General features: G+C 38.2%; 1 protein-coding gene across 4 annotated transcripts in view; it reads left to right on the top strand.

Moving 5' to 3' along the window:
* sgcd (sarcoglycan, delta (dystrophin-associated glycoprotein)) overlaps positions 1 to 19,376 on the top strand; it is a 1,159,024-nt gene that overhangs the window by 425,443 nt on the left and 714,205 nt on the right. For all 4 annotated transcript variants that reach the window (XM_059526671.1, XM_059526669.1, XM_059526670.1 and 1 more), the window contains exon 6: positions 2,049 to 2,121. In XM_059526671.1, coding sequence (XP_059382654.1) covers positions 2,049 to 2,121 — 73 coding nt within the window. The remainder of the gene's footprint in view (positions 1 to 2,048; positions 2,122 to 19,376) is intronic.

The raw sequence follows: 19,376 nt of genomic DNA, 5'->3' as shown, positions 1-19,376 counted from the left end.
CCGGTACCATTTAAAAGTATCGAAATGGCAACGGACCCTACTTAAAAGTTATTATTTTCTCACTGGCTCATTACCAAATGGGTGCCTTCTCTTCTTCCTCCGCGAATTAAGCTCCTGTAGGTAGTTCGGTAGCGAGATGCTTGAATAAATTAGCGTTTGTGATTGACAACGCGATTGACAATGTTGTGATAAGTAGGCTATACTAATTTTGTAACTCGTTAACCCCAGAACACTGGACATAGCAGATGTATGTAGCGAATACAGAATCAGAATCAGAATCAGAATGAGATTTATTGCCAGGTATGTTTTTACATATGAGGAATTTGTTTTCGTGATAGAAAAATACAGGAAGGTATCAATCAAGAAGGTATCAGGATTATGAGTTATTTTTCATTTTTATTTTTGATTAATCACTTAGATTAATCATTCATTTTGACAGCACTAATGTTTATTGTAAATAGACAACCATACAAGGGTAATTGTTACTAAGCCTGCACCAATTTTCTTGTCCATTGCCCTCACAGATTCCTGCAGCTAAGCTTGGATGTACATTTACATTCCATTAAAGGTTATTGATGACATGCCCCTTAAGTTTGACTTTTTGCACCATTAAAATACTTATAGGCAACTAGTCATCATATCTCTAGTTCTTTAATGTATTTGCATTGTACTAAAGTGTGTTCAATTTCAATGGGCATATATGCAGGCTGAAACAGGAAGCCTAGTGCATCCCACATTTTTAAACATGAACATTTTAATATAACATTATAGTCATTATGGCCTATGGCCTTTAGAAAAATGTTTTTTGAGGAGGTGGGGTAGCGCACAATAGGCCCCTGTGGCGCGGCCTAAGGTTTTGTTCTTAATGGAAGTTTTTTTCCTTACATTACTTTTACTTTTATACTTTAAGTAGTTTTGAAACCAGTACTTTTTACACTTTTACTTGAGTAAAAAGCTGTACTTCAATTTGAGTAATGAATGTGAATACTTTTGACACCAATGGCCCTCAAAAACTCCACATACTGTAAGCGTCACAAAGGTAATAGTACGTTTAAGGAAATATTCAACTGATCAAAGGGGGTAGCTGTGGCCTAATGGTTAGAGAGTTGGACTTGCAACCCGAAGGTCACAGGTTCGATACTCAGTGCCGGAAGGAGTTGTAGGTGGGGGGAGTGAATGAACGGCGCTCTCTTCCACCCTCAATACCTATGGCTAAAGTGCCCTTGAGTAAGGCTCTGAACACCCAATTGCTCCCCAGGCACTGGAATAAAATAGCTGCCCACTGCTCCTGGTGTGTTCACGTCAAGTCAAGTCACTTTTATTTATATAGCGCTTTAAACAAAATACATTGCGTCAAAGCAACTGAACAACATTAATTAGGAAAACAGTGTGTCAATAATGCAAAAACGTTGTGTGTGTTCCCTACTCACTGTGTGTACTCTTGGATGAGTAAAATGAGTTCCAAGTTCCGAGTATGTCAGTATGTCATACACCAATTCCAAGTATGGGTTACCATACTTGACAAGTGTCATGAAAAAAAAACATTTTGACAATAAACACACAATGTGACACTATATAGTTTATCTGTGTTCTTCAAAACTCTGTGAGCTCACTGACTGCACCATTTGTTGTAATGGGTTTTAACCCATTCACAATTTGAATACAAGTTTGTTTTTCACGCTACTAAGAGTTAAATTTGCTATTTGCACAATGCAAATGACACAAACATAAAATCACATTGCCTAATATGTGTGCTACTTTTGAGTGCAAATTATAATAAAAATACATTAATCTCCAGCATTTCAAGCTACAAAATTAATGCATTGGAACCGAGGCTGTACCCTGTAACATAATGGCTTCAGTTGCTTCAGCAAAGCCTAGTCAAAAGGTTTTGGTGACCCAAATTTCGGCCACCTTCTCTTGGACACACCCAGGCTGCATGGATCAATGCCGGAGTTCACAGATTATGTCCATTAAATTTTTGCCTGCAGACTTGCTGCTTCATACAGAGCATGACTGAGATTGTACATGTCGGAATGTTTTTGCAGGAGCTGAGGGTGCAGTGTTCAGCAACTCGGTGGAGACCCCACATGTGAGAGCTGAGCCCTTCAAAGAGTTACGGTAAGACAGTTTGACATACTGTATATAAGTTCATAAATTCTGAATTCTGTTTAGATGTTCCAAAATATTTAATATTTATTGAACTGCATAAACTATACATTTGTTTATACAACATTGCAGGTCAGTATTGTTTTTCTTTTTTATGAATTGTTGCATAGTTTAAAATAAACGGAGCTTTAAAGAGTTATACATGTATCCAAAGAAACAGAAAATGACAAGAAACTAAAAATATAAATAAATGGAGCAGCCATGGCCTGATGGTTAGAGATTTGGACTTGAAACCCGAAGGTAATGGGTTTGAGTCTCAATAGCGCAGGTATTGACGGTGGGGGTAGTGACAGACCAGCGCTCTCTTCCACTTTTAGTAACCACAAATGAGGTGCCCTTGAGCAAAGTACCAAACCCCCATTCGCTTCTTGGGTGCTACAGCAAAAAACTTCGGATGTTTGTGTGCACTTAGACGGGTGAAATGCAGAGCACAAATTCCAAGTATGGGACTCCATACTTGACCACCTCACTTTCAAATTTGTCATTGTTACTTTTATGAAGTAGAAAGTTAAAGTTTCAGGTTATAGCTGATAAATTCTAATTGGCTGATATTAAATGTATATCTTGTTGTTGTTATTATTATTATTATTATTATTAAGCATCCAATATTGACCGATAGTGTTAAACAATTTGGTCCCACTTTATATTGCGTCCCTAATACCTGTGTACTTGCATAGTAACTAGAGGTGTACATAAGTATGTAACCACAGTGTGAGTACACATTGGTAAAAAGTATCTACTGCTCTAATGTTTGTGTAACAGGACATTGGTAACAACACTTTTTGGTAATGAAAGTAAAAATGTGTAACATGATTAACAGCACTTTTTTGTAAAGAAAGTGCAACACTTTATATTAAATGTATCATGTAATGTTACACAGCAGCGGAAAGCAAGCTAATCACAGGCTTTACATATAAAATGTGGTTGGTGTCAAGAATGTTACACTTTATATTAAGTGGACAGTTCCTGAGGAGTACTATGTGAGTACACTGGTATTACAGTGGTGCACCAACTCCAATTCGAGGTCCAACTCCTACCACTTTACATATCCCTAGAGCTACCTATCTCCACCCCTTGGGTCAAATGGTTCTAATTACTCTTATACATATTGTTGTTACAAAATGTAGTTATATGATTCCTGTTACACGAGTACTTAGTGAAGTGAAAAAAAGTGTTGTTACCAATGTCCTGTTACACATTTTTACTTACACAAACCATCCTGATGGTTGTTTTATGGGTGTAGTTATAGAAATATTACAGCCGTAGATACTATGTACCAACGTGTACTTACACTGTGGTAACATACTACATACACATTTAGTTACTATATAAGAACACAGATATTAGGGACACTTAATATAAAGTGTCAATGTCAATTTTATTTATATAGCACTATTAAACACAACCACTGGTTGACCAATGTGCTGAACAACAACAATAAAAACATTTCAATAAGAAAAAACATAATAATACAATAAAACAATACATTAGAAAATTCTCAGTTTTAAAATGCTAAAATCAAAAAGGTACGTAATCAACATAGATTTAAAAACAGATAGTGAAGGTGCAGATCTAATACAAAGGGGTAATGCATTCCACAATCTAGGGGCAGCTACTGAGAAAGCGCGGTCACCCCTACATTTCAGCCTCGACTTGGATGATGCATAATAATCATGCATAATAATCTCTGGTTGGACGACCCGAGAGAGGAATGAGGAGTCGGTGTTCAGTCAATAAAGTGGGACCAACAATTCTAATATTGGCATCTTACCAGCATTATTCTGAAAACAAATGCTGATTTTAGATAATAATAATAATAATAATTTATTATTATTATAATTATTATTATTATTATTATTACTGAGAAAAAAAATGAAATCAAAACCGTATTTTGCAGTGTTTGTGTATTCATGATTGAATCTAAAGCCATAGCACTAATGGAAGTTTAAACATAATCATATTTTAAAATTATGAACCATTTATGTTTCTCACTAAAGATTTGTTTTTCTTCTTCTTTGAAAAACACTGTTTACAGCACTGCATCTGCTAGCCTTATCCAAATAATTAACAGCAGGCCCTTCACCAAAGTGCAGCTGCAAAAGACACCACATTCAGAGCCACACTATCAAGCTGCATAGGGAGATGATTACACGTCAATTGCAATTTCCCACAGATAGTGTAATGATCAAAGATTGCAGGGGGAAAAAATATTATTTTCCAGCTAGCATTACACATGTCTCTGTTGACACACTGTTTTCCTAATGAATGTTGTTCAGTTGCTTTGACGCAATGTATTTTGTTTAAAGCGCTATATAAATAAAGGTGACTTGACTTGACTTGTTGAGAGCTACAAAGGAGGGAAATAAAGCATGATATTTGTGCAAATTCCACTTATCCCTAAATTTAGGTTATTACTATGCATCTGGAAGACAGCAGATTATAGAGCACCTCTGTAAGCTGTTTCCAACAGCAGAGGGGAAGGGTGAGCACAATTAAGACTACGACCTTTTAAACGCATTACTAAGGGTTGTAATTACATTTACAAGGAAATGGGAAGAGGACATTTGGAAGCATATACTACACTGCTTATTAAAGAAACACTCAAATGGATCTTTGTTACAGGTTGTTGTCATGACATTTCAATATGGTTTCTAGCATCTGCATTCAAGGTACTTGTAAAGCAAACAAGATGTCAATGCTCTGTGATTTTAATAGCTCACAATTGCTTTCAATGTACTTTATGTTCTTTTCAAAGTTATCAAATATAGGCACACCACTGTCTAATTTTAGACAAATGTTCCCTATTAATGCAGGCTTGCAGAATACAATCAGATACACCATTGCACAGTTAATATTTGTCAATGTTATGGCAGAAAAAGATAGAAGTTATACATTAGACCGATGTTATTGTTGTGTAATGATGGTAAAATTCCAACCTTCTCCGCCCTGCTTAATCCGAATATCAGTCAGTGCATTATGATACTTCTTGAGGGAATTATCACTCTTGCTGTTTGCTCTGAAAGCGAGGAATTACAGCCAATTTAAGTGCTATTTTCTGCCTTTGTAGAATCCAAGTATCAAAACAATATATGTCCCTCGTTTGTATGTAGTATCTGTGGCCTATTTGGAGACAGTGTTGGCACTGTAAAGTACAGTTTACCCATGGTGAACCTACTCATTATAACCAGGGCCTGATCCAAGCAATATTGTATATGTCCAGACAAAGATCAATGTGCGATTAGCTGGCACCTCCTTCTCTAGGACAGGTATGTTTTACTGTCCTGATCGATGCCTGTATGCTCATCAAAATCTAATTAAAGTAGATTTTCATTAACAAACAACAAACACATACCACAACCAGAAGGCAAAACGACAGTAGAGCATTTGCAACTGGGTCAGATATGGCAAGAAGTGCACATTTAGCAAGAAATATTTATCAATACATGGCCTGTGGGTGGAACAGTCTGTGTGAGCAAACATAAGCACATTACTGTTCTGCTGATGAAGCAAGAAAAGTAAAGGCACCAGCACAGACAGGTGTTCTGGCTTACCAATCCTTCTGTGATGAACAAGGGCAACACATTGACAATCATCAATCAAAATTATGGACAACTCTAGAGGTTATACTTAAAACTAAATCAAAGAACGGACTAATATGTTGTAATTTCAGTTCAAAACTGCTGACCAAAGCAAACTTTCTGGGGGAGTTTGTTTTGGCTTCTAAACACCTTTGAGCTTCCATTGGTCCAGTCCGATTACACAATCAGTGGGCGGGTTGGGGAACTTTACCATCTTTGACATGAGATTTTTTTTTTCTTTTTCTTTACCATTAAAGGAAAAGTCCTTTACCATTAGAAGAAAAATAATTTACTTTCCTTCATGTCTTTGCAAAAGTATTTTGTTGATCTTCAGAACATAAATGAAGCTAAAATGTTCTTTCATTATTTTCATCCATGGATTGAAAATCTACACAAGCCTCCAAAAGTACAGTACATAAAGACATTATAAAAGTTAGTTTGTATGGATTGAGTGGTTTAAGCCAAGTCTGCTAAATGGACACTACCATTTTATGAAAATATATTTAATTTAGATTTTATTCACATAAACATTGAACAACACATATACATAGAACACATCAAGTATGGTCAAAGTCAGATTTATTTGTAGTGCTTTCTACAATACAGACGTTCCAATTCACATTTACAGCTGCTGAAGGGAAGGGAAGGACGTATGGTGTCCCATACTCGGAATGTGTACTCAGCATTTTACCCATCCAAGTACATAGTAAACACAGTGAGCAGCCATTTTTTGCTGTGGCACCAGGGGAGCAGTTTGGGGTTTGGTGCCTTGCTCAAGGGTCTCACCTCAGTCATGACACTGAAGGTGGACGAGAGCACTGGTCATTCACTCCCCCCACATGCAATCCCTGCCGGCCCGAAACCTTTGGATTACAAGTCCGACTCTCTTAACCATTAGGATCATTAACCAGATCATGGACATAGACATTGCTGGGAGACCAGCAAGACAGCTCAGGATTGTATTTTTTTGTTGTTGTTTTTTTTTTCATGATCTTAAAAGCATCAAATGGATATATAGTTTTGGAAAGTGGACATTTGGTTGAAATTAGCAAAATAGCAGAATTTGCTTACAGTGCCTTTACATGTTTCAGTCAGAAAAGACTTGTGTGACACTTAAATTTATTTTTTAAGATATATTTTCTTGTTCTAGGCTCTTTGATGATAAACTCACCTATAGGAAAAAATATTGCTCAGTTGCTTTTCCGAAGCCCAGGGGACTTGGAAAAATATTTGAGAAAAAAAAGAATCAAATTTGAGACTGTGGTGAAAGATTATCTCTTTAGTGTCTTGTTGCAATCTATATCAAGACTCCATTATAGGAATATATTATTGCACATATGCTCTTTCTAACCTCAGGAGACTCAGTTGTGATTATCATGTATTTCTCATTTTAGTCTCAATGGTGTCTCAGATGTCTCTCCTAAAAATCCTTAGGAGAAATAAAAGTAGACACAACTGAGACAAAAGAAAGTTCTGAAAGAAAGGAATCCAACATGACAATGGGAGAGAAATGTGGGAGAAACATGGGAGATCTCTTAATTATCTTGCTGTAATATCTTGCAAGACTCCACTATAAAAATGTTTTACTGCTCAGAGGTTGCTTTTTTATTGCAATGGGGTTTTTCACCTTTAATGGTCAGGACAGTAGGAGTAGAGACGAGAAACAATTGAAAAGATGAGAATTGAACAGAAGGAGGAAAGTACCTTTAGCTGTGATTCGAACCCTGAGGTGCTGTCTGAGGTGTAGCTGTGCCTTCAAATTGATGCTGCCCACAAGGCTACAGAGGTTACTATAGATATTAAGGGATGATTCTATTATATCTTTTAATGTTCTCATTGAGATATCAGCTTTGTCTTACGATGTCTTCAGTTTTATTTTAGGAGTAACTTAACTTAACTTAAACAAAATACATTGCGTCAAAGCAACTGAACAACATTCATTAGGAAAACAGTGTGTCAATAATGCAAAATTATAGTTAAAGGCAGTTCATCATTGAATTCAGTGATGTCATCTCTGTTCAGTTAAATAGTGTCTGTGCATTTATTTGCAATCAAGTCAACGATATCGGTGTAGATGAAGTGACCCCAACTAAGCAAGCCAGAGGCGACAGCGTCAAGGAACCGAGACTCCATCGGTGACAGAATGGAGAAAAAAACCTTGGGAGAAACCAGGCTCAGTTGGGGGGCCAGTTCTCCTCTGACCAGACAAACCAGTAGTTCAATTCCAGGCTGCAGCAAGTCAGATTGGGCAGAAGAATCATCTGTTTCCTGTGGTCTTGTCCTGGTGGTCCTCTGAGACAAGGTCTTTACAGGGGATCTGTATCTGGGGCTCTAGTTGTCCTGGTCTCCGCTGTCTTTCAGGGCAATAGAGGTCCTTTCTACAACCCGAATTCCGGAAAAGTTGGGACGTTTCTTAAATTTTAATAAAATGAAAACTAAAGGAATTTCAAATCACATGAGCCAATATTTTATTCACAATAGAACATAGATAACGTAGCAAATGTTTAAACTGAGAAATTTTACACTTTTATCCACTTAATTAGCTCATTTAAAATTTAATGCCTGCTACAGGTCTCAAAAAAGTTGGCACGGGGGCAACAAATGGCTAAAAAAGCAAGCAGTTTTGAAAAGATTCAGCTGGGAGAACATCTAGTGATTAATTAAGTTAATTGATATCAGGTCTGTAACATGATTAGCTATAAAAGCTTTGTCTTAGAGAAGTAGAGTCTCTCAGAGGTAAAGATGGGCAGAGGCTCTCCAATCTGTGAAAGACTGCGTAAAAAAATTGTGGAAACTTTAAAAACAATGTTCCTCAACGTCAAATTGCAAAGGCTTTGCAAATCTCATCATCTACAGTGCATAACATCATCAAAAGATTCAGAGAAACTGGAGAAATCTCTGTGCGTAAGGGACAAGGCCGGAGACCTTTATTGGATGCCCGTGGTCTTCGGGCTCTCAGACGACACTGCATCACTCATCGGCATGATTGTGTCAATGACATTACTAAATTGGCCCAGGAATACTTTCAGAAACCACTGTCGGTAAACACAATCCGCCGTGCCATCAGCAGATGCCAACTAAAGCTCTATCATGCAAAAAGGAAGCCATATGTGAACATGTTCCAGAAGCGCCGTCGTGTCCTGTGGGCCAAGGCTCATTTAAAATGGACTATTTCAAAGTGTAATAGTGTTTTATGGTCAGACGAGTCCAAATTTGACATTCTTGTTGGAAATCACGGACGCCGTGTCCTCCGGGCTAAAGAGGAGGGAGACCTTCCAGCATGTTATCAGCGTTCAGTTCAAAAGCCAGCATCTCTGATGGTATGGGGGTGCATAAGTGCATACGGTATGGGCAGCTTGCATGTTTTGGAAGGCTCTGTGAATGCTGAAAGGTATATAAAGGTTTTAGAGCAACATATGCTTCCCTCCAAACAACGTCTATTTCAGGGAAGGCCTTGTTTATTTCAGCAGGACAATGCAAAACCACATACTGCAGCTATAACAACAGCATGGCTTCGTCGTAGAAGAGTCCGGGTGCTAACCTGGCCTGCCTGCAGTCCAGATCTTTCACCTATAGAGAACATTTGGCGCATCATTAAGCGAAAAATACGTCAAAGACGACCACGAACTCTTCAGCAGCTGGAAATTTATATAAGGCAAGAATGGGACCAAATTCCAAAAGCAAAACTCCAGCAACTCATAGCCTCAATGCCCAGACGTCTTCAAACTGTTTTGAAAAGAAAAGGAGATGCTACACCATGGTAAACATGCCCCGTCCCAACTATTTTGAGACCTGTAGCAGAAATCAAAATTGAAATGAGCTCATTTTGTGCATAAAATTGTAAACTTTCTCAGTTTAAACATTTGCTATGTTATCTATGTTCTATTGTGAATAAAATATTGGCTCATGTGATTTGAAAGTCTTTTAGTTTTCATTTTATTAAAATTTAAAAAACGTCCCAACTTTTCCGGAATTCGGGTTGTAGGTGCTGATCCACCATCTGGTCTGGATACGTACTGGATCCGGGTGACTGCAGTGACTCTCTGATCTGGATACAGACTGGATCTGGTGGCTACGGTGACCTCGGAGTAAGAGAGAAACAGACAAATATTAGCGTAGATGCCATTCTTCTAATGATGTAGCAAGTACATAGGGTGTTATGGGAAGTGTTTCCGGTTCCGGTTTACCTAATTAATGCAGCCTATAAATCCTTTAACGGATTTGGATATTAAAAGCATATTAGTATGTTATGTGTAAGCCAGGTTAAAGAGATGGGTCTTTAATCTAGATTTAAACTGTAAGAGTGTGTCTGCCTTCCGAACAATGTTAGGTAGGTTATTCCAGAGTTTAGGCGCCAAATAGGAAAAGGATCTGCCGCCCGCAGTTGATTTTGATATTCTAGGTATTATCAAATTGCCTGAGTTTTGAGAACGTAGCGGACGTAGAGGATTATAATGTAAAAGGAGCTCATTCAAATACTGAGGTGCTAAACCATTCAGGGCTTTATAAGTAATAAGCAATATTTTAAAATCTATACGATGTTTGATAGGGAGCCAGTGCAGTGTTGACAGGACCGGGCTAATATGGTCATACTTCCTGGTTCTAGTAAGAACTCTTGCTGCTGCATTTTGGACTAGCTGTAGTTTGTTTACTAAGCGTGCAGAACAACCACCCAATAAAGCATTACAATAATCTAACCTTGAGGTCATAAATGCATTTATTAACATTTCTGCATTTGTTATTGAGAGCATAGGCCGTAATTTAGATATATTTTTGAGATGGAAAAATGCAGTTTTACAAATGCTAGAAACGTGGCTTTCTAAGGAAAGATTGTGATCAAATAGCACACCTAGGTTCCTAACTGATGACGAAGAACTGACAGAGCAACCATCAAGTCTTAGACAGTGTTGTAGGTTATTACAAGCAGAGTTTTTAGGTCCTATAATTAACACCTCTGTTTTTTTCAGAATTTAACAGTAAGAAATTACTCGTCATCCAGTTTTTTATATCGACAATGCATTCCATTAGTTTTTCAAATTGGTGTGCTTCACCGGGCCGCGAAGAAATATAGAGCTGAGTATCATCAGCATAACAGTGAAAGCTAACACCATGTTTCCTGATGATATCTCCCAAGGGTAACATATAAAGCGTGAAGAGTAGCGGCCCTAGTACTGAGCCTTGAGGTACTCCATACTGCACTTGTGATCGATATGATACATCTTCATTCACTGCTATGAACTGATGGTGGTCATATAAGTACGATTTAAACCATGCTAATGCACTTCCACTGATGCCAACAAAGTGTTCAAGTCTATGCAAAAGAATGTTGTGGTCAATTGTGTCAAACGCAGCACTAAGATCCAATAAAACTAATAGAGAGATACACCCACGATCAGATGATAAGAGCAGATCATTTGTAACTCTAAGGAGAGCAGTCTCAGTACTATGATACGGTCTAAATCCTGATTGGAAATCCTCACATATACCATTTGTGCTCTAAAAGCTCAATGGTATAAGAGCAAGACCTTTTTTTCATTATTATTTCTTCTTTTATATATACATATGTAACATTAGCGTCCAAGGTTCTTTTTTGTTTTTTTTTAGCATTTAGCAAATTTCTGTCTTATACAGCACATTTTCGTATGTATGTAAATATAGGTTATGGTTCCACTGTTATATTATTGTGCTATAAAACACTGTCTACATATAACAACTTCAAATATGACAATGCATGTATTGTCTTTGATTGAAATGGTGAGGATAAATGACATTGAAGCTAAGCAGAGGGACGAAAAATAAAATAAATAATCTGGCTTCTCAAACTTGTCTTCTGAGACAAAAATCTCCACCCTCAATACCACGACTGAGGTGCCCTTGAGCAAGCACTGAACCCCCAACTGCTCCCCTGGCACCGCAGCAGAAATGGCTGCCCATTGCTCCAGGTGTGTGTGTTCACTGCTGTGTGTGTGTACTTTGGATGGGTTAAATGCAGACCTCAAATTTCCGTCACCATACTTGGCTGTATGTCACGTTACTCACTTAAAAGCTCTTCACACTCGCACAATGGTCTCCTTTAAAACTTTAGAAGATATTACAACAACATCACACACTGTGCTCAGATTTTCTCTTCAGCTACAGATATTGGATCTGTCACATTTGTCTCTTTTAAAGCTTTTGAATAGATCTCAACAACATCACCACACTGTGCTCAGATATTTCTCCTTAGCTAGAGACTCCGGATCTCTCACATTTGTCTCTTCCAGTTTCAAACACGATCTCAACAGCATCACACATGTGCTCAGTTTTTTGTCCTTAGCTAGAAACACTGAATCTCTCACATTTGTCTCTTTTAAAGCTTTAGAAGAGATCTCAACAACATCACACACTGTGCTCAGATTTTTCTCCTATGCTAAAGACTCAAGAGCTCTCACATTTGTCTCCTCTAAATTTGAGAAGTGATCTCAATAACTTTACAAAGTGTGCACCAAGTCAAATGCCTCAATATGAGCTCAAACATTTCTACCATACAATATGTATTGATGATCAAATTAGCCAATAAATAAGTCATTGATTTGCTTATGATCATAAGTCATTGATGTGCTTACTGTTTCTGTAAATCAGTTTTGATTAAGGCATCTGATACATTACTATTTCCAAACAACAAATGATGTGCCTGAGTACATAAACATTGTCCTATAAAAAGTAACAATATCCTTCTTTCTGCTTAATTTCTCTCTCAATATAGCCTTTAACTCTGAATTTTTTGTATAATTTAACTCCCCATTTAGTGCCTTTCAAGTATTTGACTTTTTGTGCACTTTATAAAGTTGAGATCTCTTCTAAATTTTTAAAGTATACAAATATGAGACCCAAAGATTATTAAGTTAAAGAGAAAATATAAGCACAGTGTGTGATGTCGTTGAGATCTCTTCTAAAGTTTTAAAGGAGACAAATGTGAGAGATCCAGAGTCTTTAGCTAATGATTAACTGAAAATAAATATATGTATATATAAAAAAATTTAAAAATAATAATTGTAGATATAGGGGAAAAATACCCCTGAATGTGCTTTTGTCTCATAAAGTTATCACATGAGTACCTAATGAGTGTAAATTTGAAAATGATTTTATGCAACAGTTAATGTCAATTAAACAAAATAGTAAAAAAAAATTAAATTCTGTTTATTTACATTTACACACCCCCATGTACATTTACTCACAACCTTATGTTTGTATTTCTTTTAAGGAACATAGGAAGATATTTTGAAGAATGCTGGTAACAAAAAAGATAAATAAAAATAATAATATTAATAATAATAATAATAATAATAATAATAATAATAATAATAATAATAATAATAATAATAATAATAATACATGAAATAAATATATGAGAGATCCAGAGTCTCTAGCTAATGATGATTAAAAAAAAATCTGTTCAGCTGTTGGAATCTTGTTTGAAACTGGAGGAGACTAAGGAGAAAAAATCTTAGTATAGTTTGTGATGTTGTTGAGATCTCTTTTAAAACTTTAAAGGAGACCATTGTGAGAGGGTAGAATTTGTTTTTTTTCAGGAGACAAGTTTATCCAAAGCCACTTACAAATGAGAACAATAGAAGCAGTCAGGTCAACAAGAGAACAATAACAGTATACAAGTGCCAGGACAAGTCTTAGTTAGTCTAGTATAGAACGCATAGCCAGGTTTTTTTTTTTTTTTTTTAATGAAAAGACAAGAAAAGGAAAAGTGCTAGTATTAGTTGGTTAAATGCTGTCAAAAAAGATGAGTCTTTAGATGTTTCTTGAAAATTAGTAAAGACTCAGCTGTACGAATTGAGATTGGGAGGTCATTCCACCAGCTGGGCACAGTCCAGGAAAAGGGCCGTGAGAGTGATTTTGAACTTCTTTGGGATGGCACCACAAGGCGTTGTTCACTTGCAGAGCACAAACTTCTGGAGGGCACATACGATTTAACCAGTGAGTTTAGGTATGTTGGTGCTGTGCCAGTGGTCGTCAGTACCTTGAATTTAATGCGAGCGGCTACTGGTAGCCAGTGTAACCTGATGAGGAGAGGAGTAATGTGAGCTTTTTTTGGCTCATTGAAGACAACCCTTGCTGCTGCATTCTGGATCTATTGCAGAGGCTTGGCAATACATGCAGGAAGGCCCGCCAGGAGAGCATTACAATAGTCCAGACTGTAGAGAACTAGAGCTTGGACAAGAAGTTGGGTGGCTTGCTCTGACAGGAAGGGTCTGATCTTCCTAATGTTGTATAAGGCAAACCTGCAGGACCGGGTCGTTGTAGCAATGTGGTCTGTGAAGCTTAACTGATGATCCATCACAACTCCTAGGTTTCTGGCTGTCCTCGAAGGAGTAATGGTTGACGAACCCAGCTGTATAGAGAAGTTGTGATGAAGCAATGGGTTAGCTGGAATCACCAGGAGTTCTGTCTTCGTAAGGTTAAGCTGAAGGTGATGGTCGTTCATCCAGCTAGAAATGTCACTCAGACAGGCTGAAATGCGAGCAGCTACCGTCGGGTCATCTGGTTGGAATGAGAAGTAGAGTTGGGTGTCATCAGCGTAGCAGTGGTAAGAAAAGCCATGCTTCTGAATGACAGATCCTAATGACGTCATGTAGATGGAGAAGAGAAGTGGTCCAAGTACTGAGCCTTGAGGAACCCCAGTAGCAAGGTGTTGTGACTTAGAAACATCACCCCTCCAAGACACACTGAAGGATCTGTCAGAGAGGTAGGACTTAACCCACAGGAGAGTGGTTCCAGAGATGCCCATCTTTCTGAGGGTGGACAGGATAATCTGGTGATTAATGGTGCCAAAGGCAGCAGACAGGTCCAGCAAGATGAGTACTGAGGATTTTGAAGCTGCTCTTGCTAGTCGCAGGGCTTCAGTAACCGAGAGCAGAGCAGTCTCAGTTGAGTGGCCACTTTTGAAGCCAGATTGGTTGCTGTCCAGCAGGTTGTTCTGTACAAGGTACATAGAAAGCTGGTTGAACACATCTCGCTCAAGTGTCTTTGCAATGAATGGAAGAAGGGATACCGGTCTGTAGTTTTCAAGAAGCGCTGGATTTAGAGATGGTTTCTTGAATAGTGGGATTACCCGAGCCTGCTTGAATGCTGAGGCAAATGTTCCAGAGTGAAAAGAGGAGTTGATAATGTGAGTAAGCGAAGGTATGACTGCAGAAGAAATCGTTTGAAGGAGGTAAGTGGGGATCGGATTAAGTGGACAAGTAGTAGGATGATTGGACAGAAGTTTGGAAACGTACATCACGAGAGTGGGGAGGAGGAGAAGAAAGAGTATGCGTCGGTCATTGTGAAGTTGTCCTCAGTCTGCGGTGTGGAGAATTGGTCACTGATGGTTCTTGTCTTATTTGTGAAGAAACCTGCAAAGTCGTCCGCTGTAAGAGTCGATGGAGGAGGTTGTGGCGGGGGATTAAGAAGAGAAGAGAAAGTCTTGAAGAGTGTCTGAGCGTCACAACAGCTGTTAATTTTGTTGTGGTAGTAGGAGGTTTTAGCCGTGAAGACATTTGCAGAGAAGGAAGAGAGGAGAGACTGATACAAACTGAGGTCGGTAGAGTTTCTTGATTTCTGCCATTTCCTCTCTGCAGCCCTGAGTTTAGAGCGATGTTCACGGAGAACCTTGGACAGCCAGGGGGCAGATGGGGTGGTGCGTGCTGGTCTAGACAACAGTGGGCAAAAGTTGTCCAAGCAAGTTGTTAAAGTGGAGCAAAGAGTGTCCGTAGCGCTGTTCATGTCCAGAGCTGAAAACTGAGAGAGTGCAGGAAGCGAGGATGAAACCACAGAAGATAGGCGAGATGGAGAGAGTGAGCGTAGGTTCCGTCGAAAGGTGACCTGCGTTGGAGTGTGAGCCGCTTCAGGAGTAAGTGCTAGGTTAGCAGTAATGAGGAAGTGGTCTGAGGTGTGCAGTGGAGAAACTGAAGAGTTGCCCACAGAGCAACAGTGCATGTAGATGAGGTCCAGTTGGTTGCCTGATTTGTGAGTCGCTGTAGTAGACACTCGCTTGAGATCAAATGAGGTGAGCAGAGTTTTGAAGTCAGCAGCCTGGGGTTTATCTAGGTGGATGTTGAAGTCACCAAGCAGTACCAGAGGAGTACCATCTTCAGGAAAGTTTGATAGCAGCACATCCAACTCCTCCAAGAAGTTTCCCAATTGACCTGGGGGACGATAAATGACCACAAAGTGGATTTTAACAGGGTGGGTTACAGTAATGGCATGTGATTCAAATGAACCTTACCTGTATGTGATGGCTGAAGATCAAATTTCCATTCTTTGGATATAAGGAGACCAGTACCTCCACCCCTCCCAGTGGTACGAGGAGTGTGTGAACAAGTGAAATTAGTGGAGAAGGCTGCAGGGGTGGCAGTGTCTTCAGGTTTGATCCAAGTCTCAGTCAGTGCCATGAGGTTGAGACTGGAATGAGTAGCAATAGAAGAAATGAAGTCTGCTTTGTTAACTGCAGACTGGCAGTTCCAGAGACCAACTGGAATAGAGAGCGTAGTAATAGAGGTCAGAGGGACAGGCCGTAGGTTTGTCAGACAGGCCTTCCTGCGATGTACGTAGCGTGCTCTTCCAAGTGTTATTAGTGATAGTAGAGATCTGAAAGCACATAGTGACTACAAGTGTAAGAAATAAGTATTTGAGAACAAGTTATACAAAAAGTAAAGAAAGGAGAAAACCAATACTCAAGTGCCCTGTCGGTGTCCTTGATCGGTGGAGTCGCGCAGGTAGAGTCGATTGTCTTTACACTCGTTGGTCTTCACACGAGGAGGGCTGCCACGACCGCTACCGCGGTGAAACCTACCGCGGTGAAACCTACCGCTTTTGTATTTGCCTGATTACCTGTGATTGAAGTCAGCTGGCCACGCCTCACTATTTAGCAGATCGAAACTGGGCAGTCCCGCGATTTGTCCCGCGGCAAACGCAAAACCAAACGCCACTTTCAGCACGTATTTACCAGGGTAAGACACACACAATTTAAACCAAAAACTTTCCTAGCAATGACGATCACACAGTAGTCTAATGAGAAAATGAGACAAAACACTCACAAGCTGCTGTCCTTCTCTGTTGCTCGGCTGTTTCTTCTGACTTAAGCTAAAATCTGCATTCTGTCTTAAAGTAACCAGTTGACTCATTGTTTTATCATTTTGAATGACATGCTCACCATCCATCCTAAAGCAAAATTCATTGCCTTTTTTTTATTAGACTGAAAGGCTTGACAGGTAACTCTTTTGAATTCTGTGGCTTTTGGCACAAAACCTTTTTATCCTTGTAATTCTACATTGTCGATATTGATTTAAGGTTTTCTTATTCAGTAGCTTGAGCAAATGGAACAGTAAGAAATAATTACACTTTTGAGACACTGGACTGTAGCATGTACAGACTTACTGAACCTCTTTGAAAAATAGTGCAGTCCATAAAAGTAGAGAAGGCAGTGAGAATAAATGGAGAAAGAGGCATTTAGAGAAACATAGCCCATAAAACAAATTTTATAGTTAGCTGAAAAAAAAAAACGAACCGTTCGGTTCACCACACACGGTTCGGCACGCGCTGGAACTGTGGTTCAACTTAAATCTGACAAAGCATCTGTAATATGGTTTGCTATAAATAGCACGTAAAACAAACGTAAAGCGAGTGGCTTTAGTAAAAAGGTGAATGTTGAGAAATATGCATTTAAATTCATAAATATAAGTGGAATATATTAAAGTATATTGCATATATGCGCCAATCTTCCTGTTGCCAGCAGGTGGCGCTATGACTATAACTGAATATGGGCATGTAGATCTGTTAAGGGCAGAAGTCTTATCTAACATGTGAAGTTTGGGGCAGATTGGACATTGTATGTCTGAGTTACAGCAACTTCCTTTTTCATGGCGAAACATCAAAATTTGGCAGGCCGCCATGGACACGCCCTTTAATGAAACCTCAAGATCTTCACAATTTAACATCGCAAAGGGCTTTAGATTAAACTGACCAAGTTTGGTGTTGATCTGAATAAATCTCTAGGAGGAGTTCGTTAAAGTACATCCCCTGAAAATGGCAAAACAACACCAATTTTGCAGAGAAAATTCAAAATAACTGACTTCCTGTTGGGATTCGGATTTCATACCAAGAGACTTTTTCGTAGGTATTGGTGTGTTACATGTGTGTACCAATTTTTGTACATGTACATGGAACATAGCTCGAGGCACACACCATTGAAAGGGTATAGGTTGCGCTATTGAGCCATTTTGCCACAACCGATGGAATATTGGCCTTCAGATGTGTTCAGGCCAGGACTCTTATCACACATGTGAAGTTTGGAGAAGATCGGACATTTTATGCTTGTTGTTAAGTTATAACATCTTTTATTCCCATGTCGAGACATCGAACTTCGCCACGGCGCCATGGACACACCTTTTAATGAAAACTCAAGATCTTCACAACTGAACATCACACACGCCTTTAGATTAGACTGACCACAAAAAAGTCATTGATGTCATAAAATTTCTAGGAGTAGTTCATCGCAGTGTAAAATATGTCACTTCCTGCCAATAGGTGGCGCTATGACTATATCTGAATATGGGCATGTCAATCTTTTCAGGTTCGGAGTCTTATCTAACATGTGAAGTTTGGGGCAGATTGGACATTGTATGTCATTGTATGTCTGAGTTATAGCAACATATTGTGTGATATCACAAATCCCGGACAATATTTGTTGTAGTCCAAACAATTTGTTCATTCAAACAAGTTTCAAACAGTTTTTAAAAAGTGTTTTTTGTTAAATAAAATATCTCCTTTTGAATTGGGCTTTAAGCTTTTTTTTTTATGCTGAAACAGCAACATTACAGTACAACTAAAGTTGAAAAAGTGAAAAATAAGCATAGCATTCATAAGTTCATAAATATAGCTATACATGTTTTGTTCTTGAGCTATAAAGTTCAATCATTGTATTTTCATACTTTAAGTATAATTAGATTATTTTCAAACCAGTTATTAAGAAGTTGTCTGTGGTTCATGAGATCATTAAGAAAGTGAAGATTTATATAATAATAAATCTTATTATTTATACACATGATAATAGTTGGTCAATGTGTTAATAACTGCTTTATTGACATATATTTCTTCTGTAATTCATGATAAAGTCAGGTTTTTATAAAACATTTAGAAGTTTCCAGCTATCTATTTTTGTGAACTCATCTAAAGTAAGGACTATTTATACATTTAAAGCTTTCACAAAGGAGATTTAAAGGGACCTTCATCTACCAATCTAAAAAGTTAAACAACACAGAGGGATACACAACACAGAAATATTTTTTCAAGATGGAAAAAATGAAACTGTACAGCTTGATAAAAAAAAAAAAAAAAAAAATATATATATATATATATATATATATATATATATATATATATATATATATATATATATATATATATATATATATATATATATATATATATATATATAAGCAAGTTTAAAACACGTACAAACAGAGTCCATGCAGACGGATGTGGATGCATAACAAATGTCTTTCTTTATTACTTGAGCTCCATTAAACATAATCTCAAACTACTTGTGTCCTCTCCTTGTTCACATGTACACACAAAGCCATACCTTATGGACCA

The sequence above is a fragment of the Carassius carassius genome, chromosome 36 (assembly GCF_963082965.1).
Source record: "Carassius carassius chromosome 36, fCarCar2.1, whole genome shotgun sequence".
NCBI lineage: Eukaryota > Metazoa > Chordata > Actinopteri > Cypriniformes > Cyprinidae > Carassius > Carassius carassius.
This window is presented reverse-complemented; position numbering and strand designations above follow the sequence as displayed.